This window comes from Danio rerio, chromosome 5 (assembly GCF_052040795.2).
Source record: "Danio rerio strain M-AB ecotype USA chromosome 5, GRCz13ab, whole genome shotgun sequence".
NCBI classification, from domain to species: Eukaryota; Metazoa; Chordata; class Actinopteri; order Cypriniformes; family Danionidae; genus Danio; species Danio rerio.
In genome coordinates this window covers 40,973,408-40,986,043 of record NC_141025.1, presented here as the reverse complement: position 1 = coordinate 40,986,043, position 12,636 = coordinate 40,973,408, and the positions used below count along the sequence as shown (strand labels likewise).

Below are 12,636 nucleotides of genomic sequence, written 5' to 3'. Positions count from 1 at the left end.
GGACCACTGGCCTTGATTTAACCTTCACTGTGAATTTTCATCAGGTTCTAGCTTAAGATCTTTCCCAATGCTATAGTATGTAACAAAGTCTGAGTGCAGAATGGTCAATTAGCTTGCTGCTACTTTTTGTCCAGTGCTTTTGTATCAGCTTCTAATCTGGTTTGATTTTTTTTTCTTTGATCTGTGAACTCTCTGTAATCATGACCACTATCATGTGATGTTTATACACCCTCCTTTACTTTAAAAGGAAATCTTCATGCTAGACTTTGCTCATGACCTGCACGTCAACTTTTTTGAGATTTTTAACTGGTTGATTTTTTACTTTCTTTTGCAGCCCACCATATTTGGGACACTTATTGAAAAACCACTTGGGGACCACAATGCAGTAAGCAAACACAGCTTATTTATTCTAACTATTTTACTGTTTGGAGAAAAAAATGTGTAATGAATACAATACAATATGTGGTTTTGGCCCGTTCTTCACTTATTAAAAGGCATTTTCCTTGATGTGATCGGAAGAGTTCATCCGAGGCACACACTGTTTTACATCTACTGTGGTCTCCCCTTTCATTGAAACTTTCATCATATTTTGTCACGCTCAGTGTCACTTTTGTTGGAGCTTTTTATGTGATGCATATATATTTGTACATGAACAGTGGGTGCTGTTAAAGAAACCAAGTTACATTGACTTGTTAGTGGGAATGCAAGTGAATGAAAATGTTGTGGATGTTAACTGCAGTTTCTATCATAATCTGTGTCTTTTGATGTAATGCAGCAAAGCATTAATATTTTGATTTAGTGTGGTTTCTCTGAAACATCCCATAATGATCTTGTTGAGTCAGTAGGCAGAGAGTAGTTTTGTTTTTGGAAAGCAATTAATCACATGAACATTTATACTGTAAAAACAATCTAATTTAATGGTGCTATATGTTTGTTTTTGATAGTTCTAAAGCATAAATGCCATAATATTAATATAAATTGCGTTCCTCGTTGGAATGTCTGTATTTGTTTTGATCTGAGTAACTCCGCCCATGCCAGTTTATCCAATAAAATTTTGGCATCCTGCATTGCCTTGGTGGAAAATACAGCACATTTCATTTAAGCTTTAAAGGCTCCCTTAATGTATGTAAGTGTGGCCCAAAATGCAGCCTCTGAAATAAGCTGCAGATTCAGAATTCCAAAAAATCCACATGAGGTGGTTCATTCAATTAGCAAATATTACAAATGTCAATATTGGCTAAGGAGCTTACAGTGTAAGGATCAATTGTAAGGTACACTCCCTCCTGTTTGTGTCATCAATTTGGCAAAACGAGTCATCTGAGGTGGGTCTGAGTGAAAAAAAAAATCCCTCCAATAATTTAAAAATGTTCTGCAATACCTATTTCAACCACTAGGTAATCTGTCTATTCTTTATATTTCATTCCATTTCATTTCCCTTTGGCTTAGACCCTTTATTTCTCAGGGTTTGCTACTGCAGAATGATCTGCCAACTTGTCCAGCATATGTTTTATACAGAGGATGCCCTTCCAGCTGCATCAAAGTCATGGGAAACACCCATACACATTCACATTCACACACATACACTATTGACAAATTGGCTTACCCAATTCACAAATTGCGCATGTCTTTGGACTTGTGAGGGAAATCAGAGCACTTGGAGGAAAACCCCATGCAAACCCTGGGAGATCATGCAAAATCTCCCATAGCTATGTCAACTGGCTTAACCGAGACTTGAACCAGTGACCTTCTTGCTGTGAGGTGACAGTGCTAACCACTGAGCCACCGTGACACACTCAATACTTTATACTGCACCTTTAATAAATGTTTGATGACCTACAGTAGAAAGTGGCTAAAAGTGGACAAGCTAAGAAGTTTTCATTTCTTTCTTACATCTGTATTTAACATCATTCACATGATTACACTGACCAAAACACCATCTTAATATCAGGTTTAAATTAGACCTCTGACGCATTAGTCTGTTCTGCTCTTGACAGGTTACTAGTTTATCTTTATTCATAGTCAGCCAGTGCTGATATTCAATATAATGATTAAATTTTTCATTTATTACTGGCAATTCTTGACAGCTTAACTATACACCAAGCCAGTACAGAATTGGGATGAGGAATGCAAAGCTTGCCAAGAAGCAAATGACTTATTCAGTTACTTGTGGTGCCAAGTGCATGAGGAAACAGACTTTCATTACATTCATTCATCACAAATAATCAATTTGTCATAACGGTTTGTCATGTCGCCACTTCCTTGCCCCATGATATGTTATGATGATCTTTCATTTGTTTGTGACAATGATGGCCTGAAGCAGTATTGGATGCAAATAAAGATCCAGAGGTGAATTCATGCTCAATATGAGTCATATTATAAACACTGCTTGTTAAAGAGCCCGTATTATGCATTAAATAAGGTACAACAACAATCTGATATGCATGTAAGGTCATCAAAACACTTTCATTTTCTTAAAATATACACTTATTTGAACCTAATTATACAAACGACTCCTATTTGTTCAGCGATTCATTTGTTCCCAAACCCCTCCTTAGTGTGTGAATGACCCATTCTGTTGTGATGGGTCGACTGCGTTTATCGTGAAATGAAAGAAATGCCCACCACGGCTTATCAACAGTATCGAAGTAGTCAGAGTGCAGAGTGTATGTGTGAGCCCAATGCGGGAGTGCATTAAAGCAATGCAGTTAAACACCAGCATATTGCTCTTTTCTTAACCATATGTAATAACAATGACACGCATTTAATATTAATCCACACAGCGGCAAAAGCTGAACTATTTTGAAACTTGACCGCCGCACACATGATGTCAGCCCACAGCTGACGGTGGCCATAGCAACGACAAACGACAGTACATTGATTCACACAAATGATTTTAAATCCGTAAACAAAGCGGCACACATTGCATTTTCAATGTGGTTTTAGACGTGATATGAGAATATAAAGAATTAACCAGATACAATACAAGCAGTTAAAAGTATCAAAACTCAATTAAATACATAATTTGCAAGCTAGAGAAAAGAAGGAGGCAACCTTTTTAATCACACTTAATTTACTTACACTTGTGAAATGCCTTGTGTAACTTTTTGATTTAGTGGCTAGTTCGTACGAATTCGTACGATCTAATTAATACAATTTAGTTCAATTTGCTCATCACCCAATGACGGTTGGGGTTAGGGGTGAAGTTGGGTGCCACGCCTCTATTTTAAAATCGTACATTTTCGTACGAGTTCGAATTAGTACGAATTTGCCACTAAACTGACAAAACGTAAAATACTTACGTTTCCTGGTGAGATCAGGTTGGAAATTCTTGTCAAGCACTGACAAAGCATCAAACACATCAAAAGTGTCATTTGAACCACTCTGAGTCAACTCTTTTATAGATGAATCAATAATTTTAAACATAGCACAATTTAATAGCTATTATTCATATCATGGTTTTTCCTTTTTTTTAATTATTAATACATCTGATTTAGGCTAAGGTGTGTAAGGCCATGCAGCGCACTGAAAGTTGTTCTTTGAAGCAACTCTCTTTCAGTCCTGCGGATACTCACAGCTGGAGATCACATTGTATTCTGTGAAGTTTTGGGCATCAGGCATGCTTTCTCTGCCTAATGAAACCTGGGAGAATCCAACTTGCCCAAAGACACACAGGAGGATCAAGGCCTAATATTATGCTAACGTATGCGTGTCGAACAATGGGACTGTGCACCAGAGCCAGTCGACACATGAGATCAGTGCAGAAGGCTTAACTCCAATGAGATGAGCTTTAAGGATTAATGCAATTACAATGTGCCAAAGCCAAATTGATTTTTTGCAGTGCTTTTGTTCTCTGCAAACCTACATTATTCAGATCCCTCATCCACCTTTACTGCTGTAACACATTATCTGGGGTTTGTATAAAAAAAAATGAAGAACATGTCTTAAGACTGATCGCCATTGGTCTTGTTCTTCATGGTTAATTGATGTGAGGATTTAAATATTTTAACTGAATGACAACTAGTTAAGCAGCATTTTAGCTGTGATCTTTTAATGAATTGTTCATTGACTGAGCTCTACCAAAAATTCAGCAGCTCTGGGACTCTTTCTGCAATGTCTACCGATGCACCAGTATAGCCTTTTCCCTTTAGTTCAGAAAAGGAACCTCTAAATCCAAGTGCAACTCTAAAGTTGAGAGAATCACATGCACAGTGATCATAGCAAGTGAAGCGTTGGACAATTCGAGTTGCATTAGAGTACCAAAAATGTTTGACTGACGATTGACTTGCTGCCTGAGGTTGTCCATTTGGTTGGTGTCCCATGAAAAGTGGCCAGGCAGCTCGACAGGAGCTCTGGAATTTTAATCAGTGTTTTGAGGGGGGTGTCTGATCCTCTGGAGCAGTTCAGGACAAGCTCTATATTTAGAATACATCTGCACACCATTTGAATAATACAGTAGTGACCAGCAGCATAATGATCTGACACAACTCTACAATAGACGGTTCACTACATGAAAGGGTAGTTGGAAATTGTCTTAACGGCTCTAAAAGATGTGTCAGTTTTATAATGTTATTAGATGTGAACCTCTTCATTTTCATTAAATGTTTATCAAAAGTATGCGTGGAATGTATGAAAAGTTCAGATGCTTCAAGTGGTGTTTGAAATTTTCTTCTAAAATGAGCATTTTTCTCAGGCTTTTGTGTATGTTCATTTATTCGTTCATTTTCTTTTCGGCTCAGTCCCTTTATTAATCAGGGGCCACCGCAGAGGAATGAACCACCAACTTATCCAGCAAATGTTTTATGCAGCAGATGCCCTTCCAGCTGCAACCCAGGTAGACCACGGACAATTTAGCTTACCCATTTCACATGTAGCAGATGTCTTTTGAACCTGTGGGGGAAACCAGAGCTGTATATGTTCAGTAATTTTTTATGGGAAATAATAGGTTCTTTTCAATGTCTTTAAAGTAAAATAATAACTGAACGTAAATGTAGGAGGTTAAGAAAAGCGTCATTTTAGAAGAAATTTTCAAACAGCACTTCAGAGGATTTTGCATCTGAACTCTTTTTAGTTAAAACACTATTTGAATTGTTGCACATCTATGTCTATAATCATTTTATTATACTTTTTTAATATGCCAAAGTATTTTCAAAAAAGTATTCACATGTGTTTGTTTTTCCCAGTGGTTGTTGTATGTGTAAATGTTTATTTATTTATTTTTTTTCCATGAGTTATTGGTTTTGATGCCCCGTGGGTCCTCATATTGAGTTGGTTTTTCTAGGTCACCACTATCTAACGTCAAATACATTTATTTGATGCCATGCAGCCGACTGCATTGCTATGGCAACAGGAAAAGCTTTTATGCCTACTTGCACCCACTGAAACAGGGAATCTTCAAAGAGAAGACATCATTTTCTGACAACATTGCATTAATATAAAACTGTTTTATTGGCCTGTTTATCTTAAACAGCACTCTTATTATCTTGGTTTCTATTTCTCATGTTATTATGAGTCATATTTGTTTATGTGAATGTGTTTCATTTTGGTAAGCACTTTAAATCTATTTGACCAATGTAGAGGCTCATTTCTACTATATAAGAAAAAAATGTTAAAGAAGAAGGTCATGATTATGATGTACAAAATGAAAAATGAGAAATTAATAAATTTGATTATTAATGTCATAATTATGATTCTCATGATCTCATAATTCACTAAGTGAATTAAGAGATCATAATAAATACCTTCTAGTTTATTTGTATAGTTAATTTTCACAATAAGTATTGTTCCAAAGCAGCTTTACAAAAGGTGTGCATTATTACATTACAATCAAAATTAGAAAACTGAAGTTTCAAGCTGTTCAGTGTATACATCTGCAATTATACAACATATTAGTAGTGTTAGCATATTCAGATTTTAATTTGTGTGTTTTTTTTATTTTATTTTATTTTTTTGCCTTTAAACAAATTCAAGAGCACTGGATGCCTGGTCCTGGTACACCATATGAAAGTTGCTTGAAAGCAAAGCTGAAAATCCATCCTAAAATTAATAGATATAAAACAACACTTTTAAAATGTACACAAAAACAGAACAGGCAAAGTAAATTCAATATAATATCATTTATAGATAAATTGCCTAAGAAAGCTAGTGTCATAATTATGACTCATGATCTCATAATTAACTTGTCTGGTAATTTCAGTTTTATCATGTATGATAAATAATGTTTGGTTGCTCATTATTTTATAGTACATAATGTTTACTTGCAGTGTACTTACCTAAGAAATTACTGGATAATATAAGGTAGGTTATAGTTAAGTTCAGGGATTTTTGGGGGGTATACAGTATTCCCATGTGAAAGAGCACTGTAAAAAAAAGCACTAATTTAAAGCAACATCAATGGAACAAATCATAGGATTGTATCAGTAATTCCATAATGAAAAATGTTCAGATGGCTTTATTTAATGAATTGCATGTCCATTTAATTTTTGTAGAAACTACACGTATATCACACATGCTTCAGCTTGTTGAGTGAAATCCAGGATTATCTTGGAGTCTGCCAGCCTCTGGTTTGCTGCCAACTGATGCAACGGTGGTCACTCAATCTAACGATGATGCATTATGTAACGAGTCAGGGCTCGTTATTAAGCTCTTCATTTCTCCTATATAGCATTGTTTCATAATTGGCGGATCATCATGACCTAGAAAACAGAGGTTCTAACAGACAGAGAGAAAAAATCTGTTCTGTAGCACACAGAACTACAGTATGTACAACTAACAGTGTAGTTGTATAATTTGATGGTCGAAGAACCTGCTGAAGACATACTGTAAGTTCATCCCCTGCACTTTATCATTGAAAAGTCACATAGAGGCTTTAGTGAAGCAATTTGTATACATAAATCTGTTGTAATATATATTTATACATTTGTGGATATACTGTAAATGTACATAAATATATTCAAAAAGACAAAATAGCAGCATGTGATCAATGTGAAGCAATGCCCTCGCTTGTCACTCTCTTTACTTTCTCCAACATTTAGAGAATTCACACACCACTAACGCTGTAAAGTACATTTTTCAATATTCTCACTTCAACTGTGTGTGTGTGTATGTATATATATATATATATATATATATATATATATATATATATATATATATATATATATATATATATAATGTATGTATAATATCATATCATATAATATTATAACTATATTAAAACTATATTCTGGAGCCTAAAGAAGGATCCAGCTATTTTCATCTAAAACTGTCCTCTTACTTCATCCTCTTAAACCCATTCAGTTTTGTCTAGTTCTCAGATGAACATTCCTGTGGTGAAGAGCAGTGGTTGATGGTCATTCCTGTGGATAACCTGCCCACTTCTATGTGTGTTTTTCAGATTTATTGTAGGCAGACTGAGATAGTTGAATGTCAAATGTACAATCTAATGCTTCTGCAAACTTTTGATAGACTGTGAGAAAGCAAACAAGTTCTTAACAATCTCTTTATGTTTTAGGCTTTTTTAGAAAAAAAAGTGCTGTGCCATTTTATAAAATTTTAATTCAGGTGTCTGCTAAAATTAACATTTGTTATATTTTTCTATGTTTTTTCTTAATTGGTCTGAAAAATAGCACGAGTCCTGTTTTCATTAGTAGTGTTTTTACAAACACAAAGGGGAGTTCACATTGGCCCACAGTCTTTACACAGTAAAGTCAGTCTATCCTCTGGTGAATAAAATGTATGCATCCTTGTTTGTGTCAGAGTGTCACTGAAGCTTTTCTATTGGTTATTGCAATTTCACATACACACTCAGATACATAAAATGAAATGTCTAGACCAACCCTTGTCAGAAGGAAAAACAAAATATGAAGGCTTTAAATTCACACCACATAGACATTGTGAAAACAAAGTGTTGATTTTGTGTGGTGGGGAAAGTGCCTACGCACAAGCTGTTCTGCCCATAAACTTGGGGCCAAGTGACCTTCCTCTGAGGGTGTTTGTCTTGCGAGGAAAGGCTGCTTTGATAACTCACTGACTCAGCTCTTTTTGTACAGGCTGCTTTATTCCAGTTTTATGGATGGGCTACTACACCCGAACCTCCCTAAGATGAGTTTGAACTGTTGTAGCAAACAACCTTTTGTATTTAAAGGGTCACGAAACACCAAAACACATTTTTTGAGCTGTTGACAGTCGTATATGTGTCCCACACTGCTAAAAACACTATTAGGACACCTATATTTCACTAAAAAGTGTAAATTGGTTGTTTTTGCGTTATTTCAAGCAAATTCGTACTTCCTGTTTGAAAAGAATTTTTGAAGCTGCGTCACGGTCATGACATAATAGCGTGTATTCCAGCGTGCAGACTGGGCGTCTGTGCCAGAGTGTGTCTTATTACGTCTTACAGTGTGATGCATTAATGCATGAGTAAGGCTTGGTTCAAACCAATCAGCGCGCTCTATTGTGCAACTTCATTAATATTCATTACAGAGACGCCACGTTGTGTTGGCAAAACAAGCGTGAAGTGTTGCTTTTACAGTTTGCTGCCATTAAGTTTCGTTTTCATTTTCTCTCTGTGAGAGCTCATCTGGATCACGTGTGGATTACAGTGTACGCGACGCTCGACAACAATAATTTACGTGTCTAAGGGGGATTATTGTTTACCTGAGAGCTGTTCTCATCTGCAAACGCTGAAATCCGGATTCCGGATGTAGTCTTCTCTTCATAAAGACGCGGCTCTAGTTGCTGGTGATTGTCCTGTCTCTACAGATTTGGTAAGTGAGCGACCAGTGCTCTTTGTATATTCAGTTTGTTCGTATCAAATAAGTTAACTATTGCATTGAGTGCAAACATGTTAGCACCGCATTTTGTGACCGGAATAACACACGCGGCTTTCTGACGCTACCTGCCGTGTGCATCTAAGTTTCCGGGAAATGCGGAGGTTTTTTTTCTGTCATTCGCCGTGCAGTATCAAACATTGCATGAAAAATACACGCTTAGAGCAGATCTTCGAATCAAATATCTCATTTGTCGCGAGGGGCATGAATGAATTCCCTGAATGAAAGAGCCAAACTGCAGTTAAAGTCCACCATTTAATAATTTGGCAAATAATTCGACTACAAATGTCCATGTAGGTTGAACACCATCCCTTTCTCCTGTGTATTTTGACTGAAACTCGCGCGTGCCCAAATAGACACTCCCACACCCTCCCACTTTAGTTCCTCCGACACTCCCCCCTAAACAGAGCTGGACACCCCCACTTTTCTGACTTTTTCCAAAGAAGAGGTGTGAAAACACCCTGCTGAAACGAGGGGGTTTCATGGCCCTTTAATGACCTAGATCACTGTGACGCAGTGCTTCTTCAATAGTTTACGCTTTTGTTCAACATGCGTAAGTGTTATGAAAACGTAATCGAGGTCAGGAGAGCAGTTCATGAATGAAGGTGTACTGTGTTCTGAAACGTTTGATACATTTTTATAGCCATTGATGAAGACCAACATAAAATTACATCTAAGTAATGGGCTACTACATGTGTCAATTGCCATTCTACAGACAAAACATGATGTTTCTAAATTATTATTCAGACTAAAAATTATTATCACTAGCAGTGATTACAAATAATTTGGTAATTCAATGAATTGAATACCTGTTGTGTAATTGCATCAGTTGACCTGACGGACCAATTTTTAGTCACACTTTATTTTATGATGCAATTCTCGCTAATAGTTCAATTAAATTTAATTCATCTTTATTTCTATAGCGCTTTTACAATGTAGATTGTAGAAGTTCTAGTAAATTAAAACTGTATCAGTCCAGTTTTCAGGGTTCAGTTTAGTCCAATTCAGTGGTTTAAATTTCAATGCTGAAAGTCCAAACAATGAAGAGCAAATCCATTGATGCACAGCTCCACAAACACAAACCAAGCTGGCCAGTGGTGACAGTGGCGAGGAACAAAACATCACCAATTGACGAAAGTGAAGGAAAAAAACCTTGAGAGAAACTAGGCTCAGTTGGGCATGACCATTTCTCCTCTGCCCAAACTTTTTGTGCAGAGCTGCAGTCTAGGCGCTGGAGACTGGTGAACGATGGACGTCCATCATGGAGAACTGCGGGTTTGAGCTGGTCACCAGCGAGTGTTCAGGCTGGCCCATGGGATCAATGCAGACACTCGTTTGTCAATGGGGCCTTTTAGGAATTGCTTTCATGTAGGCTTGCCACGATAGACGTGTTGACGGTGATTTTTTTTGACACTATAGTTCTTTCTAGTTTTTTTTTCTCATCATTAGAGTTTAATATTTCATAATGTTTATTGCATTACTTTAATGTCTTGTGTGTCCATGATGGTGTTTATTGGTTGTGTGAATGACACTGAGTGCCTTCTACATATTACTGTGTTTCTTTGTCCGCATGGAATTGTTGTTTGAGATGAGCTTTGGCTGTCTCGTTAACATCTGCTTTTGGGGTTTTTGTCTGTGTATTACAAATATTGTCAGGGTTCTGCCACTCTGGTCATGTAAATTCTTGTTTTGGTGGCAGAGTCCGGACACTACTCATGTCTAGTCCTGTCCTGTTGTGCTCGGCTCGAGTTTTCTTGGGTCGAGCACTTGTTTCTGTCATTGTGTGTCTCCGTGTGTGCGCGCGCGCGCTCCTGCTTGATGCGGCCGCGCGGGCTCTGCGTGCCTCCGACGCGCGCGCTTTTGTAATAGTGTTTGTGTTTGTTCTGTCAGTATCGTGCTGCTTCATTCTCGGCGCCTCTGTCTAGTTGGTTTCAGTTTTGGTTGGTGCTGAGATGAAGCATGTGCGTTGCTTATGTGTGAGCGCACGGTAAGGTGTTTATCTATGTCGTGTCTTGCGTCTCTTGTCAAAGCACGTGGCTTGCTGTTTACATTGTGGTCACGTGGTTTTGTTGTGTGCTTCATTGTTGCTTGTGTTGTCATGAACACGCAGTTAATGAGTTCTCATTGGCTGCGTGTTCTCGTCTCGTTTTATGTGAGCGCATGGCTTGTGTTGTCTCTCTGTGTCATGCGCTCTCCCGTCTATTGTCTAGTCCCACCCTCCTTGTTAACTCATTATTAGTTTGTCATGTTCACCTGTTTGTTTCATTTTACTTCTGCTTTATAATCTCCTCATGTTTTCTGTCCTGTGCCAGTTCGTCGTCAATCTTTTCCTATCCTGCTGTGTCCAGTCCTGCCTTGCCTTGCCTGCCCAGTCAGGTTTGTTTGTTTATTTGTTTTTTTTAGTGTTTTTCCCCCTCGGGGTTGTTTGTTTTGCCTTTTTGTTTTATTTGTATTTTATAATAAATCCTTATTTGTCTGCAATTGGGTCCTCGCTCCCTTTTTTACCTCACCCGACTGTGACAAATGTATGATGTAGTGTCAGTGTATTAACAATGTAAAAAAAATGTAGTTTACTGTACATGTAGAAATGTCTGTACTTTTATTTATAGTGACCAGTTTTTTTGTGTACATTTCCTCCATTAAACAGAAATAGACAAATTATGCTCTAAAAAGAAGAGAAAGCTGTGTTTTAGTTACCACTATAACAATTTTTTGCAATATGTTGTACTATTTACCACCGACCGTCTACTGTTACCAACTTTAGCAATACTACAGTAGACTAAGTCTTCAAGTGTTTTTCATCCCTTATTACAATTAAGCAGCTCTGAAGCCCAGCAATACACCTGACCTCATGTGAAATGGCCTTCACGTAATGAGGGTCTGAAAGAATATCCATCAAACAACTCACTGAGTCTGTGCACTGTGATTCTGTCTGACACACATTATCTTTCAGTCTTTCGTGACTGCTCGACTCGCTTTTTGTAATGTTTGCAATACAGAAGGAAATGACTTTGGCTTACAGACTTATGGACTTGGCTTAGAAATAACACTGGTCAAGATACCATTGAACAGTTTAAGAGGATTAGTTCTGATCCAAAGAGCTATCTAATTACGCTGAATTGTGTCATGAACCTGAGGCCCAGAATGATTTGCAATGCAACGATGATCAAAAGCAGTGTTGTAATGGACAAATTAAAAGAACTTCACATCAGATTCACCAAATCTTTTGTGACTTTCTATTTTCGATGACTCCAAATAAAAACTAAACAATGAAGTTCGCTACTAATACCAAAAACAAAGAATTAACAACATTTTAGAACTATATAACTTCTGAGCATAGTTTGCAGTGGCTCTGACAATGTATTCAAATACCTATCTTTATTTTTCATAACATTGTGTCTATTCATTTTCCTTTTAAATCAAAAATAAAAACCTAAAATAACTGTTTGCTGCAACTACAGTGATTTTCAATTGGTTATGTTAGGGCTGCACGATATTGGATAAATCTGACATTTTGTTTTTCAGTGATATATGTTGCAATTTAAATACAGTTTCACCAGATGGCTTGAATAGCTCTGTTTGGAAAGCCATCATTTATTTTGATTGATTGGGGAGATTTTGTAAGGGTGTGAATCATGTATAATAAATTATTTACAAGCAAAAATTATTCAATGGAGCAAAAAAAAAAAAAGTAAAATAAACAGTGCTTTATGGTTTTCCCTAGAGTTGAACAGTATGCATACAGAAAGTTAATAATAGAATGTATAACAACTCTTTATAGTTTTCATTGTATTAATAATTCAGTAAA

At 36.9% G+C, this 12,636-nt stretch overlaps 1 protein-coding gene and 1 long non-coding RNA gene across 3 annotated transcripts in view; both read left to right on the top strand.

The window, feature by feature from the left end:
- rasgef1ba (RasGEF domain family, member 1Ba) overlaps positions 1 to 12,636 on the top strand; it is a 110,480-nt gene that overhangs the window by 37,646 nt on the left and 60,198 nt on the right. The window contains 1 exon segment of one of the 2 annotated variants that reach the window (NM_001431104.2): positions 335 to 385. Coding sequence (NP_001418033.2) covers positions 335 to 385 — 51 coding nt within the window. 2 annotated transcript variants of the gene reach the window in all.
- On the top strand, positions 2,120 to 12,506 carry LOC147844085 (uncharacterized). The gene is made up of 3 exons (XR_015491504.1): positions 2,120 to 7,088; positions 7,314 to 8,144; positions 9,331 to 12,506. It is a non-coding gene; the product is annotated as an uncharacterized LOC147844085 (long non-coding RNA).